Consider the following 25,894-nt stretch of genomic DNA (forward strand, 5'->3'; position numbering starts at 1 on the left):
GAATCCCAGCCGTTGAATTATTAATCATTCATTTGTCCATCACCATCAAAGTTTTCATGTTAAAAATTCTACCAATTTGACAAATAATAATTCTTCGTTGAAAATAAAATAAAATAATTATTCAACGTGCATTATAAATATTTCTATATATAATATAAAATAAAATATTTTCGATTCAAATTTTGGAAAAACTTGTGTTCAAGTGTTTGATAACATAGAATATCTTATCTATTTTAACTTATAACATAAAATCACTTAATTGATGTTTAGCATTTAATTATAACAATATTTCTAAAATTCCAGCACCACATTAGTAATCTTGAAATCACATTACTATAATTTGTTAGCAAAATTTAAGTAATATTTTTCTTTTATAACCGTTGAATTTGGGTGTTCTTTTCATTAATTTGTATGGTTTTGTATTTTGACTGGCTTTTTAGAAAAAGATAATTTAATGAATGGCATGCTTATATCATCATTGGACATATATATAAAGTAATATGTCAAAAAATTTACTAGTACTTCTTATCAAAAGACACATTAAAATTTGAATAACTCATGGTAAATTTGGAAAATCTTAGAGCTCATTGATTGACTACCTGTTTGTTAGGGTTCGATTATCCACCTTATAATCCTCTCTTCCCTTTTCTAAAAAAACTCAAAATAAATCCAACAATATAAACTTTAGAGGAAGGAATTTAAGCCTAAAGCTTGAAGTAGCTAAAGTATTACGAGAGTTATTTGGATTGGAGTTTTATCTTAAAGAATCGTAACATTTATTATCAATCTTATTTAATTTTTGTAATATGATGATTGATCGTTCACGACCTAATTATACCTATCATCGTTTTTTGGAAATTAATATGATCAGTACTTTATCCAATCATAACTAACATCTTAATTAAAAGATATGACATAATTAAAAAAAAAAGTTTAGTCAAAAACTAAAAGACTATGCATTGCTTGTTTGCCCAACTTATATCTATGTCAAATATATACAATGTTTAAATGTGTAAACATAGCTACAATTAGTTCAAACCTCTCTGGCCAACAAGAATTGAGTAAAGTGGTTTTCTAAATTGAGTTTTATCAACTTTATCGTTTCGTAAAAAGTTATTCAATTGTTGTCATTTTACGTACAAAGTTAATCAATTATTTTTATTTCTTCTTCAATAATTGAGTAACTCTATAGATAAAATAACAATAATAAAATAACTTTTGGACTACAAAATAAAGTTAAAAGACTTTTAAAGAAAAAAACTGTTAATTGAATGATCGTGTACAAAACTGACAAAGACTTTAACCAAGTACGAAAGTACCTTTGTAAACATTAGCATTATCAATTGTTGGCACCACTTGCCAGATGCTAACAAACAACTTTTGCTAAAAATACAACAATATGTTTCCCAAACTTTGTTCACATTCCATGTTTTTGCCTCAAGGTGTATTGACGGATTGAGTTGAATTTGAAGCATATTAAAATGAGCTAAATTTGAAAGTAGGTTAAAATGAACTGAATTAGTAAAGTATAACTTACATAAATCTCATAGTGTAAAACCTAAATTACATTATATTCCTACTTTTTTCTATTTTACAAAAATCCCTTAAAAATTGTAGCATCCGGATACATTATATTCAGGCAGATACATAAATTCTGATACATAAAATAACTTAATTGTTGCGCTTAAAAAGGAAGTAAATGTAAAATTAATTATCAATCCCACGAATCATGCAAAACAGATTGATATCAATTTATTCCAATCCGTAACAGATTCAGAGAATTCAAAATTCAAATTTTCTTCTCCTCCATCTATCCCAAATCATAACAGATCCAAAATACATGATGAATATATCAACTTTTGTTGAGATATTCAGGAATTTGGGCGATCGATATGAGTTATGAACGATATAATAGTGATGAAATAATTGTTGGGCAAACGATCTCTTTTGTGAATCTCATATCAGCCATTACAGCTGAATTGAATCTCAAATCTGCCATTGATACAATAGACAAGATAGATACCTACTTTATAGAGTTTGGTAGGGAATAAGGTCTGATGGCGGAAATCAAGTCTTAGGTGAAACAAGCTCGCCCTTTATGGTTTGATTGCACGTTTTAACCCTTTTTTTCCTTTCGGAATGTTGTCTTCAATTGTTGAGTGGTCTGACTGAAGCTCTTGTGCTCAGACCAATTGTATATGTGCCATTAGCTATAAGGTTTGTTCAACATATATGCAGATTCATATCATTTGAGTAAAACATGATGCTGGTAAAAACGCGTCTTTGAACACTATGACTAATTTTACATCCATGTATTTGCATTGCTTTTATTCCTTCAGTAATTACTACTCTACTGATATAAGATATGGATATTCATTGTTATTTTTTACCTACATTTTCACCTCTGATCAGATTTAACATGCATTTTCTCTTTTTTCTATATTGAATATCCAATTAGTACGTGGCACAACATAAGTATTTCTTGGAATTACTTTGATACATGATTGACATAGTCGTTCCTTAATGTGTATTTCTTACGTCCTTTTTAACGAAAAATAGTAATGAAAGGAGTGCTACTGATTCAAAAGTTAGTTTTCTAATTATAGTGAATTTGTTGTGTTCTCGTTATAAATCTAATTCAAATCTAACTAAATAGTAATGTATTGTGTATATGTATTGTGTTTTTAGATTTCTGAGTTAGTGTGCTAGTGTGTTGATAATATGAAGTATCAGATACATGTGAATTTTTTTATTTTTTATTTTTTATTTGTGCTTTAATAAGTATCTTTTGATGTTGAATTTGTATATGGATATTTAAGTAATGATACATTAATGGTTACAACTTGATACATTACTAGTTTGACGTATATGTAATGGCTTTTTAGAGCTGTGAGTCAGTGTGTTGTTGATATAAAGCATCATGATACATTACTATTTATGTATCTTATTGTGTTTGTGAAAAACTATATTTTGTAGATGATACATTATACATATAATTTGTTGTAAACACATCAAAATGTTCGCGAATGATGGTATGTATCAACTTATATTTATATTTTGTATCTGATATTAAGTATAGGTTAGTTGTGTGATTGTTTGTGATTGATACATAGAAATAATTGTCTTATGTAATGTATCACTAATTTATTTTTAATGTTGATAGATCGTTGCATCATTTGAGTATCTTTATTCAGTCTATGATTCTAGAAAAAAGATACATTGTTTGCCTTGAAAGATAAATAAGCAATTGTGAAAGATTCAATGGTTCCATTACCAGATAAGGAAATTGTCTTGCCACCTCGATACAAAAGGATGTTTGGATGATCATGAAAAGAAAGAAAAAAAAAACTCAAGTGATAAGCCAACTATGAGCACAAACTGTTGTAGACGTTATATACATGAAAGTCACAACACGCGATCTTGTACTTTCTTACCCAAAGAGAAGTGATACATTTCTTTTTAGAAAAATACATTCAACTTCCAATATGATGAAGTGTTACCATTAATAAATAAAAAATTGTTCAACTTTGTGTACATTTCTGCTTGATAATGATTTAATCACAATGTTAAACTATTAAATTTTATAAATCTGGTACAATATTTATATAATGTATGTTTTTTTTTTATTTTGATAATAATGTATCTGATACATCATGATTGTGAATGACTGTATTTACTGTAATTTTATGTTAAAGTATTGCATATAAAAGGAAAGACAAAATAATATATTTGATACATTAATTTATGTAACTGATACATGTTGAAATATACATTGTCGTGGTTAGATATCAAGTGTATCAATAACTTAATAAACAACCTCTTGAATAATAAAATTGTGTGATACTTAAATTTATAAAGCTTATTTGTACCAGATAATTATTAAAAGTATCCTATTTTGTATTGTGTATCACAAGCACTATAATTACAACAAAAAAATAAAGAAAAATATACATACTGAGATTAAAAAAATAAAATATATTGAAATTTAAATTCAAAATAACCAAGTTTTTAGAGAAACATTTTAAAACTTAATTTAATGTATCTTAAAAATAGTAAAACATTCAAATGGATGTGTCCACAAATACATAATGACTCTTTTATATTGACGAAGTAACCATTTGTCCAGAAACCAACCTCCTAAGCTTGTTAATCCTAGATCATTTTCTTCAAAGATAACACACCATATAGCAGATGCAACATTTCTATCCTTTTTTGGGGTTCTTCCACATTCGCCTTAAAAGATGAAGTTTCATCCTTCTTTGACTTCGACTTCTAAATATTCTGATTCGCTATTGTTAATGGATCCTACAACCCTTTGAATCTATTTTCAGCCCAATCATCATCGTGAATCATAATGAGTTGATTAGATCTATTTTCATGAAAGTTTTCATCATCAACATCAAATACACAAGTTACCATATTAAAAAGAGGGAGCAGAATTCATGTGTATCAGAAAATTGTAAATGAAAACATTAATTTTTTTTATAAAAAAAAACGACATCTGAAGAACTGGGAATAAAAAAATTGATGAAGAAATAGTTCTACCTCTTTAGGAACTTGAAATTGATGAACTTGAGAGAGAATAGATTTGAATCATATATACGATTAGTATTAGAAGAATTTAGTTGAGTAACACCAATACTAATAAAGAGTCTGATCCATATGTATCAGGAAAAAAATTGAAAAAATAAAATAAAATTGAAGAAGACAACAATGACGACTGAAAACTCTACCTTTTCATATGTTTGAAATTATTTTGATTTGAGAGAGAATATCAGTTGAAACAAATTGATTTGAAAACTACAACTGCTAAGAATGTGAAGTGGATTTAGGGAGAGAAAAGAGGAGTGAAAAGGGGAGTGGATAAATGTGGGTTTTGCTGATGGATTTTATGTATCCGGAAGTCACAAGAATTGGGAGAAATAAGGAATTTATGAAATATTTTAAAAAGGTAGGGAAAAATGGAGAATAAGATAAGTAAATGTGTGTATATAAGTAATTTATCCATTATGAGTGTCATTGACCAACCCAAGGTTTATTTGGACTGAGATAGATTGGGCCAAGTTGTAGGCTATAGCCTAACTCTTACAAGTTTTTATTTCTTTATTTGTTTTTAAATTCTATTTAATGGAAAAATTATAGTACAAAATATTCATTCGATCAATTTTTTTTATCCAAAATAACTTAATTATTACTTACTCCCTCCATCCTAGTTTATGTGATACATTTCAGATTTCGAGATTCAAACAAGTTTATCTTTGACCATAAATTTTCATATATCTTATAAATATTTTGAATTGTCAATTATTGTGACTTATACTATTTTTTACGTAATTTACAAATATATAAATTTCAATTAAAAAAAAGAATATTCCATGCGCAAATTCTCGATCAAACTTAAATTGTTAGACTTTCAAAAAATAAAATGTATCGCATAAATTGAAACATGAGTATATACAAGCGAGAAGCACGTTAATTTGACTCTACTATCTTTCGGTTGATTCATTGTGCAAATACAGTAAGTTGTCATTATCTATTTATGACTCACAATTGAACATAGGCCTACCTAAAATTTACAATAAATGTTTGTATTTTTGTATAACAATGATAAAATATATTAGTCGATAAATATTAACAACAAAATGTAACACATACACTTACAAATTTAAAAGGAGGTCACTTTTAAATTGGCATGATCTATTCCCTTTTGCCAAATCAAAAGATTCATGCTCAATCTCATACCCATTCTGAACTTATGTCCTTTTGTCAAAGAATGCATATAAATATCTCACACTAAATCAATAATTTCCTATTAGATTTCAAATTAGATACATCATCCACATACATTTTGAAATACAAAGACACATAGAGAGAGGCGAGTTAGAGTGACAACATATATCTTTTGATGATATTTACATATATATTTGATACCAGCTATATTCCGAAATACATATACATAAAAATAGAGACGGGTGAGAAAGGGAGATAGTTGAGCGAGAGAGCATAGATGCAACAAGATAGGAGAGAAGCGAGTGAAAGAGTCAGTATATTTTAAATACATGCGAATCACGCTTAGATACAGTGAATGCACATAATTTGGCCATAGAGTAATGAAATTTGTCTTGTGTTTGTTGTAATATTATGGACAAATTACAGAAATCACATACTTAAATTACAATCTATCCCTTAAAAGTTTATAATTACAAAAATCCCTCAAATAGATACAATAATATAAGCGCTGATACATTATATTGTATACATGATACACTAATTTGATGTACATTTTATACATAATACACTAATCTGATGCGCTGATACATTAATATGATGCGCAAGATACACTAATCTGATACGTGAAAATGAGGGATTTTGGAGATTTGTAAAACTTATAGGGGATAATGGTAATAAGTAAACTAAAAGGTGAAATTTTTGTAATTAATCCTAATATTATCCCGTTAATCGAAAAATTGTGAAGCGAAATATGGGTTTAAAGCTCAATAAGTATACTTTAGTTTGGTTTCAAAGTCCGGCCCAATATTTCTAACCCTTCTGTTTCTCTGTGCTTTACTTATATTTTGTACATGGAAGAAAACCTAGCTTCTGTAAGGCGTCACTCTGTTCTTCTACTCTCATAAACCCTAGCAGNTGCCGCCATCCCCACCACCACGGTTCAAACATTCGAAAATGACATGGCTACTGACGGCGGTTCCGCCGCCATCCCTCTCCCCGCTGTCATGAAAGCTCCGATCCGACCTGACGTTGTAACCTACGTCCACGCCAATATCTCCAAAAATGCACGACAACCTTACGCCGTTTCGAGAAAGGCGGGTCATCAGACCTCTGCTGAGTCATGGGGTACTGGTCGTGCTGTATCTCGTATCCCCCGTGTTGCTGGTGGTGGAACTCACCGTGCTGGACAGGCTGCTTTTGGTAATATGTGTCGTGGTGGTCGTATGTTTGCTCCTACACAGATCTGGCGCCGCTGGCATAGAAAGATTCCGGTTAATCAGAAGCGTTATGCGGTAGTTTCAGCTATTGCTGCTTCCTCAGTTCCTTCATTGGTTCTCGCCCGAGGACATCGTATTGAATCAGTACCAGAGCTTCCTCTGGTTGTTTCTGATTCCATTGAGGGAATTGAGAAGACTTCTAATGCTATCAAGGCGCTAAAGCAAGTGGGTGCTTATCCTGATGCCGAGAAGGCGAAGGATAGCCATGCTATTCGTACAGGAAAGGGTAAGATGAGGAATCGTCGCTACATTTCCCGTAAAGGTCCTTTGATTGTGTATGGAACTGAAGGGGCTAAGTTGGTTAAAGCCTTCCGTAATATTCCTGGAGTGGAAATTTGCCATGTTGAGCGTTTGAATCTCTTAAAGCTTGCTCCTGGAGGTCATCTTGGACGGTTTGTTATCTGGACAAAATCAGCTTATGAGAAATTGGATGAGATTTACGGGTCATTCGACAAGCCATCTCAGAAGAAGAAGGGATACTTATTGCCACGTCCAAAGATGGTGAATGCTGACCTTGCTAGGATCATCAACTCGGACGAGGTACAATCGGTTGTGAGACCTATCAAGAAGGATGTGAAGAGGGCAACATTGAAGAAGAACCCACTTAAGAACCTGAATGTGCTGCTGAAACTCAACCCCTATGCAAAGACTGCAAAGAGAATGTCTCTTTTGGCTGAGGCTCAACGTGTCAAGGCTAAGAATGAGAAGCTTGACAAGAAGAGACACCAAATGACTAAGGTATGTCCTGCTAAACTTTTTCTAAAGTTGTGGACTTTGATACATAATCCAATATTTTTGTGTAGTTTTACACTTCATTGTTTAGTTTACTACTGTAGTGTTATATCTTTAGTGATGGTATAAGAATATCAGCTAACTTACTAACATGAACTAATACTACAACAACAAAACCGTACAACCCCCTTGGGATCTTGGGAGGGTATAATGTAAGCGGACCTTACCCCTACCATCTTGGGTGGTAGAGATTGTTTCTGGTAATCGAAGTACCATTAAACAACATACATAAATATATTAATAATTTACTGAATTTACCATAGTCATGACATTAGTTTTGGATTTTTCCTGTGTTCTGCATCCCCTTTTTCATATAGTTAACGGCATGTTCAATCCTGCTAGGGAAGCTAGTAGTAAGGTTTGTTTACGAACTGAGATCTGATCTTGGTGGTTCAGTTGCAAAACAATGCATAGATGGTAGTGCTAAGAAAGGAAGTCTTGAAGGGTAGGATACTGGTGGATTAAGTTTTAGTTTTTATTAGATATGGAATGTTGTTGTACTCCCTTTGTTCATTTTGTTTGGCTTGATTTTGAGTACGGGGTCAAATGAATTCGGGCATACAGTGCTCATTTTTTTTTGGAGATTATTCACGTCTCACATTATTGATCGTTTTTTTACTTTGCATGCCTCTTAAGAAATATTAATTAAGATTTTTGACTACAATCTTTCTTTAGTAAAAATATTTGTTCAATTTATGTGTAATCTCCATTAATGAGTATTCAATTGCCAATATCAAATGAGTAGAAAATCTAGATAGACACTTGGGAATAAACTAAATTAACATTTTCAAGTAGTTTACACCCATACTCGAGGACTTTGATATCAAGAGTAAAGTGGAAAAAATAATTTTGGTTTGATCTTCTAAAACGACAAATAATTTGTGAAACTATTTTTAGTAAGCAACAAATGAATTGAGACAGTAAAATTTGCATATTTAGGAACTACATTAAAGTACGAAAAGTCATATTGTTGTTAATAATCTAAAATATTACTCCTGTCTCTATTGTTGCTTTTTATAAACAAGTTGTCTCCAATTATTTGTCGTTTTAGAAGTTCAAGGTAAAATTAAGCCTCGATAAAGTTTTTCTTGAAGACCGCAAAGTCCTTGATTTTAGGGGGTGTTATTACTTCTTGAAGTTGTTAATTTAGTTTTTTGTTGATATACGGACAATTGCATACTCATTTCATTATTGGAGATGCACATAAATTTTGAGTAAATATTTAATGGAGAAAGATCATAACTTAAATATAGATATGATTAAAATAGTCAAATTCCTCCTAATAAATATTTCTTAAGGGGCGTGTAAAGTGAAAGAGCGACATATGATTTGAGACGGAGTGAATAAAAAAAGTATTTGAATAAATTATGATAAAAGAAAATATCCAGAAATTGTCCAAATACTCGTGCCATTCCAAAATAAATGAATTTTTGGGGTGTGACATACTGTTTAAGTGAGTTAATTGAACACATTAATTTGTCAATATTATCCCTTTGTAATTAATGGAATTCATATCTTGAAAAAAATACTTCTTCCGTTCCAATATGAATGATTTTCTAGTCCAAAATGAATGATTTTTTTCAAAGTACAAACCCCCACCCCCACCCCCACCCATAGTTATGCTCGTCCTAACGAGTTTTTCAACATTTTTACATGTTCTCGGAATATAGTATTAAAAAGTGTGTTTTTCAAGACATGAATTGTTCTATTACAAAAGGATGATATCCAATTACCCTTTGATTAATATCTTTAATTAACTTTCTTAAGGGGTGTGTCACACCTCAAAAAATAATTTATTTTGGAATGGAGGGAATAATATAATACTCCTAGGAAATTTAAAATAGTTGAAAAACCACATTAAAAAGAAGTGTAATATTGGAAAAAAAATAATTATTCCATCTTTGGACTTGAAAAAGTTTCTTCATTTTAGACCATTTAAAAGGTAATAGAAATTCATTTATATTCGAATGGTGTGAGTAGTAATTATGACAAATAAATTGAAATAGAGGGATAGTAGTAACTAAAACAAATTAGAAGGGAGGAATGTTAATTTCCAAATGAGTTAAACACATGAGTTTTTTTTGTGTTAAAAGAGTAAAACTGACTTAATATACTGCATATATTGACTGAATATTGTTTTGTTGAAAGAAAGAAAAGAACTGCGTTGATATAAGCAAGCACATAATTTAGTGAAAAACTGAAAAAGTTGCATTTCAGTTTTCCTGCCACTGAACTTTTTTCACGAAATTGGTATTGGTTGATATTGGTTTCACTAACATCACAACACAATTCTATTTTGCTTTGAAACCTGAGTTTGGTTGTGCATTATGTTACTCAATTTTCTGCACATCATATTTGACAGGAGGAGGCATCAGCTATCAGAGCAGCAGGCACATCTTGGTTCAAGACTATGATTTCAGATTCTGATTACACCGAATTCGAGAACTTCACAAAGTGGCTTGGCGTTACACAGTAAATGATCATTTTTGTTTTGAGGTGATGTTAGAAACTATTTTGTTTAATTGTTGGTTCAGTATGTGATCTTCTTTCTGGTTTTGATGGTCCAAGCTGAGATTAAGTGGGAGGGAAACTATATCCTCAAGTTACTTGCAAATTCTTCCCCTGACCACATTTTGTTGTCAAGTTTCCCTTTTAGTTGACAGATTATTAAGAGATATGGTATTAAGTATTATTTGGTTCTCCAACATTGCATGCGTGACTTATCGATTTCCCGATCTTTTTATCGTCTCTGTATGTTCCTCCATTAAAGCAAATTTCCTAAGCTTCCATTCCCCTGAAAATCATGGATAGTAGTCTCTAAAGATATCGTTTTGATTGAGGAAGTTTCAGTATCAGTGATTGTAAGAACTAATTTGTGTCAATATTTCCAAATTTTGGTGTACCAACAGCACAAATATGCTACTCCTTCTGTCTCATTTTATGTGACATAGTTTGACTTGATACGTAGTTTAAGAGAGAAAGTAAGACTTCTGAAACTTGTAGTTCAAAATGAATAATAAAAAATTGTGTGGTTGTAAATCATTTCATTAAGACATTTTATATAGAAATGTGTCATTTTTTTTTAGACTAATTAAAAAGGAAAATAAGTCATATAAATTGGAATGGAGGGAGTATATGTTAGTGGCTGTGCTCGCCATTGCAAAAGCTACTTTTATTTAGACACTAAACTATTTCTATTCGTATTGAGTACATGAATGAAGTACTGCTATTAGATACTTTTGGTTCATGTTTTAAAAACGTTTCAATGCGTGTTCACAAGGAACATGTATGGTGTTTAACGGCTTATTGAGGTTATTTTAAATGGTTAACTTATTTACGTTTGAATTTATAAAAAACTGAACAATTTGTATCAAAATTGGATATATCTAGCGAATTATACAAATCAAAAGCTCCATAACAAACATAAAATTTGCTATGGAGCACAATTATGCAAACTATAGATATAACATACAAATATGATTTTTATGTTTGCTATATGTGAAAATTGCTCAATTTTTAATTCATCAACTTCATAATTAATACTCTCTCTGTCCCTATTACTTGTCCATATTTCCTCTTTTAGCTGCCCCTATTTACTTGTCCATTTTGACAAATTAAGAAAGGACAAAAAAAAATTCTATTATACCCTCAATCAATACTTCTTGAAAATATTTAAGTTTTAATTCATCCATTTTGAAACAAGACAATATTTATTATACTTAGGGAGTGACATAACCCTTTAAGTTACCCAAAAGAGCATTTCATTAGTTCAACAGAAATGATTGTAATGTTTTTTTACTTAAACTCAAGTGCTAACCTTCTCTCTATCATTTGTGGCTCTTACACAGTGAACCCACTAAAATATGAAAAGTTGTCATAAATAAATAAACTGATGAACTTTCCACAACATTGATTAGTTATCTCATCTTTGAAATTTGGATAATGGCTTTAATGAGTAAATTGATTTTGGAATCGGGGTAACATGGTAATTTACTATGCTAATCATTGTTGTCTTAATAAGTGTGTCATTTCAAAAGTGAACAAGTAATTAGGGATGAAAGTTTATCATTTTACTTCTACTCCCTCTCGGGAACTTCAAAATGTCAGTCCCAGATGCATACCGATTCTGTTTACCGGAGAAGAAAAAATCACCATTCAGAATTTTATCACCAAAGGTAGCCAAAAGATCATTTAAATCAGGAACATTGGCACCTCCCGAAACTGGTGTTGTATTACCATCAAAGAACCTCATCTTAATCATTGCATCCACATTATACCAGTCAGCAAATACAGCCAGACCAAGACCTGAATTAATGACATCATCCCTTAGCTTCTTTATCTCTTCGGGGAAGTACGAGAAGCGTCCCATACTGATTCGCATCAAAACAAGTAAGAGGGGAGCTGAGAGTTTCGATATAGTATCCAGCATCTCTTAGCATGTCAAACAGTGAATGAAAAGTTGTATGCAGGTGATCCCCATGCCAGTCAAGTAAATCATTCCTAACATCAAAGGAATCTATCGGAATATAGCCTGGTGGATACTTAATACTGTGAAATTGATCCCATAATATCCGTACAGATCTTGATGGTGTAGGAATCACTTGCAGTTTCAGGTGCAAGGCACAGGTACTACTTCGCCGACTCTTTTCACCTACAGCTGGTGGGCTGTAGATTTTGACAGTTATGTTGCCTTCAATTTCTCCTGAAAACTGAGCTCCTTCTTCCTTAATTTGCATGTGCAGTGCTAGATAACCACTCCATGGCCAAATGACATCTGAATAAGTAAAACGGATGCTAAGAAGGTTACCTTCATGATTGGAAGGTGCCATGTAGGTGGGCTCTCAACATAACCAATTACACCCATTCCATTTAAAATAGTAGCATTAAATATAACTGGCATTGCACCCACATAAAGTGGCTGACGGCAAAATGGCCAAGAGTAAGGGCAATCAGTGTAATCAAGAACACTGGGAAAGATGCTTGCTCGAGGTTTATAGCTCTTCAAAATTTCATGACTCCAACCTATCATTAACGTTAAAGGTTAACAAAATAATAACTAATGCACAGAATATCATTGAGCAGCAAGCATAAATAAGCTCACAAGTTAACCCTGCCAGCACCCTGCTCATATAAGTTGGGACCAGAAAGCTTTGTTGCCCCCTCAACCAACGCTTGCTTGATGCTGGCTGGATTTAGAATTCCCTTTTGCTTGTTCTCAGGGATGATGCTAACAAGGAGGCATGCTATGCCAGCAACCACAGGACTGGCCACACTTGTGCCAGATAATCTTTTACAACCTGTGCTGATTTTGGATCCCATAATCTCATGTCCATAAGCAACAAGGTCTGGCTTCACACGTCCATAACTGCCAAGGCACAGTCCATGAGTTACAAATCTATGGTTTGATCAGATAAGTGTTTTATTGAACTGTTATTAGAAAGGCAAGCAACAACAACTGCGACCTCAGTCCCACACAAGTTGGGGTTGGCTATATGAATCTTCACTAACCATGTTTCTCCATTAAACTCATCTCAGGACAATATTGCACAAAATAAAATAAAAAGTACTAGAAGTTCTCTATATCTTCTACTAGCATATAAATCTCTGACAGGGCTAAGAAACTCCTAGAAAGTGTAGGATAAACATACTAACTTGTTCGAATAGCAAAAAGCTTAAAGAATTGAAAGGAAAAAAAAAACACTAACCATACTTTTGAATTTCTTATTTTCATGACACAATCATCAACAAAGAAAAAAGGCAAAAAAAAGAAGCAAAGACCGTAATTGTGACTATCTTCTATTTCAGGTTTACAGTTCATCTGTCTTCCTTCTCTTTTTCCTTGGAAGCTGAGTGTACTGCAAAAAGAGGCATTTCAACAGCTGTTATGTTCTTATTCATCAAACAACATTTTTTCCATTTTTAATCCATCATTTTCCACTCAGCAGAAGTTCACTCGAAACATCACAACCATGGATAGAACAAAGCTCATAAAATGCTGGTTTGTTTCAGAAGAGTTGATCTTTAAGGGCATCTTCTTTTAATGAGGCTGGTACATCCAAACACACTCATTGACTCCCTATGTGATCATATACACAACATAAACTTAAATACAGAGAAGGAGAGGGCAGAAAAATAAAGGATTAGTCTGTATAAAGATTATACTTCACAGAAAAGAATATTCATAAGCAAAAAAAAGACAGCATACCCATGGGGAATTTCCCAGGTACTCATGCCACGTGAAGAAAATGAGGCTACATGATCACTATAATCAATAGCACCAACACCAATAACATCACTTTGATATGCAGGGTTGGTTAGAGTACCATAAAGTGGTCCATCATTTCCGATAGCCGAAACCATGATCATGTTGTTTGCGGTAAGCTCCCAAACCTAGCAAAAAATATTGATTACAGTCATCAATATAAAGCAGCTAAGAAGAAAGACTCTAGAGGGTAAGATTTTAGAATAAATAGAAGTAACACAAAACACATACACGCAAGTTAAGCAAGCATAAGAAGAGTGACGTTGAGGTGGGACTAGACGAGAGTGGCATACCTAAATGCATACCATTTATCTAGGCTCAATTTTCTAGGACAGTAGTATGATAAAAGAAGATGTATCACATCAAATTTAACCAAGATGGTAAAAATTGAGTGCTACACAATTTTATGCGATAAGAGGGTACCTATAAAACCAAGTTCATAGAATGGTTATAAGGCTAGCAATGCTACGCCTGAGTAAATGTTGGTCTTTATATAGAGAAGATGAGCGTCATTGAAATAGAGACATTAAGCTAAATGTACGATAATACAAGATAGCACAAAACCATAGAAATGATCGCATCTCGCAGAAGGTGTAAGTAACACATTTAAAGGATAAAATAAGAGAATGTCATTTGAGATGGTCTTGTCATGTCCTAAATAATCCTCCAAATGTGCTGTTCCTAAGATGTGAAACCATGATAATTGGAGGTGTTAAAAGAGGCTAGGGATATCTACAATCTTCTCTTGGAATTCATACAAACTTAGCAATAGAACACAATAGAAGCAAAAGATCTATATGAACGGCACTAACTAGTAAGAATTAAGCTTTAGTCATGCTGGTGCGCTTATATTAGGTCTAATGCTTACTAGGAGCTTCTTTAATCTGTCAAGAAATTTGCATTTTAGTAGAAAAAGAACCTCTAGAATTATAGATGTCCATGCTATTGAATATTGGATGACAAAAAATGGGGCAGAATGGATGGTGAGGACTCATATAGCCATTCTAACTAGTTAGGAATTGAGGCGTAATTATAGTTCTTGTACATTTCATTAATATAAAGGTGAAAATTTCTGCTAACATTGTTTTGGGTCCTGCTGGAAATAATGCTAATTTCAGTGAAATGACAGGCTTAAAATCTCAGGATTGTTTCTACGAAAAAGAGTACTAAATTAATATTTCCTCTGTCTCAATTTATCGTTTTATGAGAGTCAAACAGTTTAAGTTTGACCGGAAATTTGCGCATGGAATCTTCGAATTTTTTGAAATGAAATTTAAATATTTGTAAACTATGTTAAAAGTACCATAAGTCACAATAATTGACAATTCAAAATATTTAAAAGATATTTGAAAAATTTACGGTCAAAGATATACTTGTTTGAATCTCGAAATCCGAAAAGTGCCACATAAATTGGGACGGAGGGAGTATATAATCCTTGTGAATAAGATCTCCATGACATAGTTCAGTCTGCGAAATTAATAGATCTAATGAAACATATGCACCAACAAGCTCATGAAGCTAATTAANATTTGCGCATGGAATCTTCGAATTTTTTAAAATGAAATTTATATATTTGTAAACTATGTTAAAAGTACCATAAGTCACAATAATTGACAATTCAAAATATTTAAAAGATATATGAAAAATTTACAGTTAAAGATATACTTGTTTGAATCTCGAAATCCGAAAAGTTCCACATAAATTGGGACGGAGGGAGTATTTAATCCTTGTGAATAAGATCTCCATACATAGTTCAGTCTGCGAAATTAATAGATCTAATGAAACATATGCACGAACAAGCTCATGAAGCTAATTAAAATCCATGCACTAAATAAGGAAATATAATATTAGCATGATGACAACTAAAATCAAACTTCTTAAACATCCCAGACCACAAATAACATGGAAACTTAGACGATAATTTTGTTGAGTAATGTAACAGAAAAATATCATTTCAATGCCCATGCTGTAGACAAAATGCACCCAGTACCATACCACATAAAAACAATAAAAATAAACTAATACATCAGTGACCTGATGACCTCACCTTTTCCACAAAAGGGAGATCCAAATAATCAGGTCCACCTATGCTCAAATTCAGCACATCCATGTTGGTTGCAATTGCATAATTAAATGCATCAAGAAACCATGATGTGTAAGAGACCTGCAATAAACTGAACAGACATTTCTCATAAACAGACATTTAGCAAGGAATCAAGTGGATGTAAAGTAGTTACATACGAGAGTCATGGTTAACTCCTGAAACACAAACTCCTTTCCTAAGTCAGGGAGTTAACCAGAAGGCAAAAATATGGTTTCTAAACTATAGTGAGGGAGCTGATGAAAGGACTGGCTTTTGATAACAGGAACCATCATTAGCACTAAGCAAGTATCAAATTTATATAAAAGAGCAGTACAATAAATCAGTCACTAATCTAAGGCACAAGATTGTTGCAGTCTTGCTCTTTTGGGGGCGTGATGGGGCTTTTCTTTCTTAAAATATTTAAGTAAGCAGAAACTGGAAGATCCACTACCTGTGCATCTGTAAATACACGGAAAGCATAGATATTTGTGTCTGGAGCAAAACCAAGGCATTCTTCATTCTGACCAGCAATGACACCAGCTACAAATGTCCCATGTCCTACATTGTCGTTTAATGTATCTTCATTGGTCCAATTTGTGCGTTCCTGAAAATTAATCAGGTACCAAGCCCATTGTCTGTTATTGATGAGGTAAAGATGGTAACAAGATATATGCACTGACACAATGTAATTGAAAATGTCAAGCTTCAAACCACACTGAATCTAAGTGAAGCATTTCTTTGATACAAAATTTAGTAAAAGGAGACAAGATACCTTGATATTACGAAAATGCAGGTGATCTGCCCGAATACCTGTGTCAAAAATTGCCATTTTGACTTTAGCACCAGTAATCCCTTTTGACCAAACCCCCAAAAGGGATGTGACTTGAGATTTCTGCAAAATAATCATACAGGATAGACAAAAACAAGTTTATTAAGAAAATGTAGGGAACAACAATGTTCAATGTAGAAAAAGAAAAAGAATAGAGCAGCAACATCATACTCGGTCACTCAAAGCTTTTCAAAAAGGAAGTTAACTTTGTTTTTATCCTTGAGTGCCACCAGGAAGAAACAATCACTTTGAAGTTATGGATACGAACACTCATTCAGGAAACTTACATAAGAAAGAAAGCAGAAATAGGGAAGAGTCAAACTGCATATCACAGTTCTTATCCCTCCAATGACCCCAAAACAGCACAATAATATGATTCTGATTATTGACTTTCATAACCAGACCTCATGTGTAGATGTTTTTGATACCAAGTAGGACAGCTACAATTCGTTCAACAAGCAAAGGAATGGCCACACCAACATATAGCCCATGATGAGACACATGATGTGTCTCTAGCAAAGCTTTGAGCTAGTTTTCTAATGGAATGCCTGCTTATATGTAAAACCTTTGTTTCTGCTAAATGCTCTTTGGAAGAGCCAAACAAGAGCAAAGGTAGATGATAAAAACACAATTATGGTTGAGGAAAGCAAACACATATACCATAGAAAAACGACAAGCTTTACTTTTTCCTTATAACAAAACTTGCACATATAATTTGATGACGCATCCAAATGATAATCTCCACCACAGAATTCTATAAAAATAATATGTACAAAAAGCACTAGCGATCCTTCAAGACAACCTTCAAACACTTGTCCGACGAGATTTTCCGACATCTTTTTGGTAGAATTTCAACTTTTTCAAGTAGTTCAGGGTTTGGCATGACTCACTATGAAGTTATCTGAATCTGTGCATTTATTTGGTGGTTTATGTCGCTGACATAGTTATCATTGACAGTGAAAAATACTAATGATACATCTAAGACCTGGCAATTTTTTGTACTTTCTAGGCATCAACGTTGCGCAAACCAAATCAGGTATTGTCATTTCACTGCCTAAGTATGCCCTGAAAACCTTGTAGACATAAAAATGACAAATTATAAACCGATTCACACTCTTAGATCTGATTCAAGCAAGTTAAAGTGAGGCTCTTATGATTTAAGGATATATATGCAATTCTAGTTAGAGGTCATTTGGTATCTTGAAAGAGTAAATAAACAAATCATGGTTGGTAGATCCAGTGCAAAAGCAAAATATTGGGCCATGGCAGAGAAAACTTGCAGAACTGTATGGATCAAAGAGTCGCTCAAAGATCGAAACTTACAGTGATCAATAAGATGGAATTTATGTGCAATAATCAAGTTTCTCTTCATATTCAGTTGCATTTGGTGTGTCATGAAAGAATTAAGCAAATAAATGAATTGTCACTTTGTCAGGGATACGATAATCTCATAATCTCAGAAGACATTCTCGCGAAGTTCTTTTAGTCGAATGCTCAGATTGTAGATATATTCACAAGTTCTTCACCAGTTCTGTATGTAGTTACATATGTCACTACATATATGGACGGGCTAGAAGGGGAGTGTTGGATAGTCAAGTGCAGATACCTAAATGTAAATAGTTGTGCTTCTTATAAGTGCCCCACTTGAGAAAAACAGCTACGCATTGTAAATTGAGCCCATAAAAGGAATCAGTCATAACACATTAGTATTCACATATTCTCTAATCTTTCTCTTATTTTTTTTCAATCGGAAGTCTCAAATCAAGGAGAATTACCAGAAGAATAGACACTTGATAAGACCAAAATAGGAAAAGGACAAAGACAAAAGGTAACTAAAAGAAATTAATTTCCTATGAACATTTACAGTGCAACACAGTTGATCGCATCATAGACAAATACCAAAGGTAACCGAAAGAGATTAATCTCCTATGAACATATACAATGCAGCACAGTTGACCGTATCATATGTTATAATCATAAAAAGAAAGATAGCATGCATTCCAACAACATAGATTGCCAGTAAATTATGCATAACAAAGCACAATAACATTAGTGGACTTGCCTGCATCAGTAGATGTCTGTTCCAGCTAATCTTCAATTTACTAGTGTTGGCCACCGCATAGTTTTGATCTTCACTGAAAGACATAGCAGTAAACATCTTCCCAGGCCTTTTCTTCCCATTAGCAAAAGCCCCAATCTTCTCACTCTTCTCTTCCAGAACTATCCTTTGCTAGCTCAAATCCAATGAAACGTCTTTTACAAGATTCAATTCTATGAACTTTTCTAGCAAAAGTTCTTTCACTGACTCATCAATTGCCACCAAACCAAAGTCAGTAGGAAATCTTGCAGCCGGATTTTTCCTCTCAATCCATTCAGCTTCCTTATAATGATAGAATCGAACAATATAACTTCTGCTATCAGATTGTTGCTTCTGTTGATCCTGCCAGTCATCAGAGCCACTAGCAATAAATGGCTCAGACTCTACTGATTCAGGCATAATTAGTGTTCGGCATTGAGGAAACTTCGGGAGGTGAACGAATAAAGATGAGTCAAACCGGATGAGTGTATACACCAGAAGCAAGGGGATAAGAGAGAAGGTGAAGAATGATTTTTTAGGAGTTTCAAGAATGATTATATTCCCATTAGAGCAACGAGGTGTAACCAAAGCCCAAAGGTTTTAGGCTATACTTGAGCACAATCAAAATTCTGTAATCTAGTTTGCCCTTATACTTGAATGATAAAAAATTGCTTTAATTGGAACTTCCATAAACCAATCCTCAAGAAACTATAACCTTCTTGGCCTCTTGAAAAAAGGGTCCACCTGCTTCAGTTGATGCATGTCCTCTGCTAACAGTAAAATCACAACCTATATTAAATACTCAGCTTGTAACAAGGCCTGCCTTCTTGAAGGTTGAAAAGAGATGCATGTATCATTAGCTTGAGATAAATTCAACTGAAAAAGAACTAAATTCCATAACAAGTGATCAAATGAGAAATTAAAACAATCCAGTGCTGGCAGCCTGGCAATAAAAGGTATCTCATGGCCTTATTTTAAAGGTATCTTAAAAAACAAAATATGATGAAAAAAAGGTTCAACCTTTGGTAATTAAACAAGACATACTCGTAATGGAGTTAATATCTTAAATGGTCACTGAACTATAAGAAATTATCTTGTAAAGCCACTAAACTTTATTTTGTATCACTAAAATCACTCAACTTTACACTTTTATCTTCAAAAATCTTTAAACTATATTTGTCACCAAAATAAATCTGACATGGCAAAATAAATTATTTTTATGACATGTCATTGTGGACCCCACAAATAAATAAAATTATAAAAATAATTTATTTTAATGTCATGGACCCCACAAGTAAAGAAAATTATAAAATTTATTCATTTTTTATGTCTTCCCCTCTTAAATTATGTTTTTGCAATAAAATCCATAACACTTTTTTTTGTGACTATTTCAATCAAAATTTCTTTCTTATCAACAACATTTAAAAAAATGCTAATCAACATTGGAAATAAATGTTAAATTCAATGACATTTACTATATTGCCTCCCGTGTCCACCATGTTACATAATCATACTTGTACATCAATTCCAATATAAATAAGCAAAACACAAGTAACATTAGAGAATTTCTAAAAATATATTATATACTAGGCTGTTATGAGCACCATTGTTAGCCAAAAAAAAAAACCACAACAATATATAGTGTCGTAATAGGTGTTTCACATAACCACAAAAAATTACAAAGATAATTTTTATACTTTGCTATGATTTCCAATCTTCTTCTTCTGAAGTTCAACAATGTACTCCTTCATGACTTTTCTCTTAAAGAGTCTGCCTCTCTTTAGAAGTATGAGATAGTCTAGTAGTTTCGATACCTTTAATTGCAACCTCATCAACTCCTTGAACAACCACTACATCAGTTTGAACAACTATTACCTGTTCTTCAATTGGTGCGTTGTGAACAAAAAAATAAATAATAAGAAATAAAGATATTGGTAGAGAAAGCATTCAAATTGTAATAACTTTAAAACAATCATTACCTGAGTTATGGTCGACTGATATGCCAAATTCAATCCTTAGTGATTATTATTCCACATCTCCGGGCGATACATATTTAAATAATCCCCGTCATTTAAAGCTTCTTCAGCTGGACTTATAGCCTCCAAATAATGGCTTGGAGATGATTCTCCGGCTTTGACAAATTTATAATGTCCTCTTGCATTATGTCCATACTTTTTGCAAATCGAACACATAACCTGCGTAGAACCTTTTTTGGATAACTTTTGAGGTCGCCTTTTTTCAGACTCCTGCTCAACTCTTTTTTCAGCTTTTCCAACAACTTCAGCCTTCTTTTTCTTCTCTAATTCTTCTGGCTTTTTTCCCCTTGATTTGGGCTTTCTTCCTTGCTTTTTCTTCACAATTTTAGGTGGTATTACCTCTCCACAATCCACAACCTAAGGCCAATGATCTTCTGGATTTGTTGGATTGATGTAATGTGAATATACATTCTTGAAAGTTTCAATTGTGTAGAATGTATCCACATAATCCTCCACTAGCTCTTTCACTATTACCAATAATACATGCATATGCATAGGACATGGTAGTCCAGTAAGTTCCCATCTTCTACATGTACCACTCTTTGCCTTCATGTCAACAATATTAACTCCACCAGGACCATCTACCGAGACTCTTGGTCCCCTGAATAATCAGTTTTAAACCAAATTACTTCCTTGCTAATCTTGTTCAATTTTTTCACAATTTTTGGGCAAATTGAACTATCAGACTTTGCAACCCACTCTATCTTCGTGTACATTCTTTTCATCAACTTGTTTTTATCATTTCTAGCATTGTAATAATAGTTTTATCTCTAGCATCAAGTATATACCTAAAATAAGTGCTACATTAGTAATACATATTATAAACTAATAACTACAACAACTACATACTCAGTGTAATATCACAAGTACTGTCTCAGGGATAAAGTGTGCATAGACCTTACTCCAACTTAACATACATCGGTCGATAAAGGTGATCAACATAATACAAATAACAGACAACAACAACACCATCCTAACAAGAAACTTATCAGTCGATATTTTCAAAGACAACCTCAGCCTGACAATGTAACTTATGCAATTGCCTAAAGGCATAAATAACAACGTGATGACCAAAAAATAAGTGGATGAAAGTATTTAATTAATTACCTGTTAAAGCTTTCACACAAGTTGTTGAGTAACATATCACATTTTGTATTTGTTCTAAACAATGCTCTAGTCCAACTTTGAAATAGCCTTTCTGGGTTATTGAATCACTCTCTTGCCGCTTTGTCCTTTTGGTCAAGTTCTTTCATGCATTTCTGGTAGATCATCTTGTTGCTTGCCCTAGCAGCATTCCATACCAAATCCTTAAAAGCTTTGCCTTTATGTTTTTGCTTGAAGTTCTGATACATGTGTCTAACACAGTTTCTTTGTTCAGCTTCCGGAAACAAATCTTTTACAGCTTCAATCAGACCCTACATAAGAAACAAAGTAGTAACATATGTATGTTAAACAAAAAAAAAAGAACAAAAAGATATAAAAGATTTTTACTCACTTTTTGACCGTCAGACATAAAGGCAATGTGGTGACTATTTCTGATGTCTAAATCATATCCAAGATTGTCAATAAATCAGCTCCATGTTTCTTTACTCTCTGTTTCAGCTATCACAACATAAGCAACTGGAAATATACAATTATTTGGGTCTATTGCCACGACAGATAATAAATTTCCTCCGTATGTGCCTTTTAGCCAGCAACCATCTAGGCTAATTAATGGCCTACAACCTGATTTAAAAACTTCCTTGAGTGCTCCCAGACACATGTAAAATTCCAAGAATTTTCCCCATCTCTCCAAATTATAACATTAGATCCAGGATTAGATCTCAGCAATTCAGCTCTATACGATAATAGCTTGCCATCTAGAAGACCTTCATCACCATAAATTCATTTTAATGCTTGATTTTTAACCCTCCAAGCCTTTAAATTTTCTATAGTATAATCAAAGTCCTTCCTTACTATTTCAACAATACCACTAATGTTTCAACCTGGACCAGCTTTAAAAATATTCAAATACTTTCTAGCAATGTACTTGGGAGATAAGTGGAAATTATCAAACACCTTAGCACCTTTATGTTTCAGATAAAGTGACTTGATCTGAACAGTTGGATCGCGCTTATTCACTTTACTAGCATAAATTCTAAAGGGACAGCCATCAACCTTACAAATACAAACCACCCTCTGTTGATCATTGGGCTTAAAACGTAACTGCCTTCTTTTTCTAATACCCAATTCCCTGCAAGCTTCTTTGAATTGCTTGAAATTCTTAAACTTCATCCCTAATGCAAATCTAGGGAAATTCTTGTTTTTACCTTCATCATATTCTTCATAGATATTATTTTTCTGATCATTGTTTTCTCCTTTATCAGATTGAACATCATCATCAGCAATTCATCTGACTATGCATAATCAGATTCAACATCAACATTTTGTAGAGGTACTAAAATTTCAGAGCTAACTGGTACATTGACACTTGCATTTTTGGGTCTTCCTCTAAGCTTCTTGACTTGTTAATCGTCAATAAGAACTTGTTGATCATCAATAAGAACTTGTTGATCATCAATAACATCCTGAAAATCGTCTTCTTCATCGGACAAATTATAGTATGGATCACTAAACTCCTCATCCACTGCATTAGTTACATCACCTCTAATACCTTGTAAAACAACTTTCGTTGAATTTTTCTCAATTAAAAACTTTTTGTCCACACCATTATCCTCCCTATTATCAACTATTGTATCTTCAATGCCGATATCACTAACAACTTTCAAATAGTTTGAAAAATGCAGTTCTAAAGCCTTTGAAGTTTCAGGAAAACATGAACCAGAGCTCTGAAATAAAAAAGATAGAGAGAATACTTAGCATTAAATATTTACTTCATACTAATAATAGTATAATCATAAAAAATAAACAAGTCACTCTTACAAACGAATAAATATTAATCCATAAGAATAATTTATAGCCTGAATGAAAGAAAAAACCATATAGGCTAAAGCATGAATTTTTAATTTTACAGCACTGAAATGGATACTAAGGTTACAAAGACATTAGATAATCACAACCTGGTACACGAAATCAACAATGAACTAACCTCCTCTAAATCCAGAGGAAAAAAATTAGAATACAAAAAGCCCTAAACCCATTTCGAGATTTTACAATAAAAGGACAATATAGTTAAAAATTTCTATTTTTTATCTCGTTTTGAAGTAGGATTGGTTTAGCAAGCGCGTAGTGGTCCCTTTCGTCGGTATTAGAGGCTTGTGGGTGCGGGGGGACCATTCTTTTACAGATTTCATCACATTATTCCTCGAAGAAATGAAGGAATCCATTGTTTATGAAAAATTTCAGCATCAATAACCTTTAAATAGACTTTACAACACTTCTTTGTGGATGAGAATTTTGGGAGAAATAGAGAAAGAAGTAGAAGAAGGAAGCGGGAGATTTGGGCAATAGGATTTTACTATTTAAGATGAAGACAACATGTGGGTGGGTTGGTATATTGATAAATTATTTTACAATTTTATTTATTTGTGGGGTCCACGATGACATGTCAGAAAAAATAATTTATTTTGCCAAGTCAGATTTATTTTGGTGATAAATATAGTTTAATGATTTTAGAAGATAAAAGTGTAAAGTTGAGTGATTTTAGTGATACAATATAAAGTTTAGTGACTTTACAAGATAATTTCTCATACTTCAGTGACCTTTTAAGATATTAACTCCTTCGTAATGTTAGGCATTTTACCAAAATATTAAGGCAAATAAATAAATCTGCACAGTAACTAAAGTTCCATCCATAATTCAGATAACATCAACAACAACATACTCAATGTAAATCCTACGAGTGGCGTCTGAAAAGGGTAGAGTGTATGCAGATCTTAAAGAATTTGTTTCCCATAGAAAATGGATAAGATAATTTAAAAATTAAAACCAGAATGTCACATGCATTTTCACAAAATTTTGGACTTTAATGTCACACTACTTTTCACGGCAATCCATCATTTCATGGACTAGTTTTGTAGAATCGGAGACGACGATGGAGGGTGACAGTGAAGACTGAGCCTTATAAAGTGAGTAAGAATTTAATATGAGCAGTCTCTTGATATTCACAGGCTTATGCGTATATGCAACTTTTTTTTTTTTTTAAGGCATCCAACTTATTTTATCATATTTTTTAAAATTTATCAATCATTTGAAAAAATTACAATATCCTTACCTTCTTACAACAATAATCATTACCTTCACTTTAGTTAGATACATCACTTAGGTAATGTATCATGTAACAAGATGTATCAGAACATTTTGGGATGTATTCAGATTCCATTAAATTCAAGAGATTTTTGTAATTTAAAAAAAAAAGTAAAATTTGTCTAATTTGAAAAAAGAATAGAAATATGATATAATTAGCTTTTAACACTATGAATTTGAGTAAATTCACCTTCTTTCTAATATCAAATCATAAATTTCAAAAATTGTGATGTTACACTCCTTTCATCCCATTTTAACTATGTTTTAATATTTTCAAGCCAATTAAAAAAGCAATAGATACAAGTTATAGTTTATTAAGTAATCTTTATTCATTAGATTAGAGATTTTTCAAGAGTTGAGCAATATTAAAAAAAATTAATTCTTTAATGTTAAGAATATAATTTAAAATAATTATCAATTTTAATAACAGATTCTTAAAGTAACAATTATTTATTTATTCTAAAGCCATATTTAAAATGGAACAGAGGGAGTAAGATACAAATGCTAACGTTGCTCCCCGTCAGTTGGTTGAGTCCATGTAACAGATATCATTTTCAGTTACC

General features: G+C 32.6%; 1 protein-coding gene and 1 pseudogene across 1 annotated transcript; one reads left to right on the plus strand and one right to left on the minus strand.

Moving 5' to 3' along the window:
• Positions 1-6,481: 6,481 nt before the first annotated feature.
• LOC125864139 (60S ribosomal protein L4-1-like) lies at positions 6,482-10,504 on the plus strand. The gene is made up of 3 exons (XM_049544068.1): positions 6,482-6,485; positions 6,643-7,745; positions 10,162-10,504. The coding sequence occupies exons 1-3, from the start codon at positions 6,482-6,484 to the stop codon at positions 10,273-10,275; spliced, it is 1,221 nt and encodes a 406-aa protein (XP_049400025.1). The 3' UTR covers positions 10,276-10,504.
• A 1,361-nt stretch (positions 10,505-11,865) lies between these two features.
• Positions 11,866-19,644, minus strand: LOC125864140 (subtilisin-like protease SBT6.1; annotated as a pseudogene).
• Positions 19,645-25,894: the final 6,250 nt, after the last annotated feature.

This window comes from Solanum stenotomum, chromosome 5 (assembly GCF_019186545.1).
Source record: "Solanum stenotomum isolate F172 chromosome 5, ASM1918654v1, whole genome shotgun sequence".
NCBI lineage: Eukaryota > Viridiplantae > Streptophyta > Magnoliopsida > Solanales > Solanaceae > Solanum > Solanum stenotomum.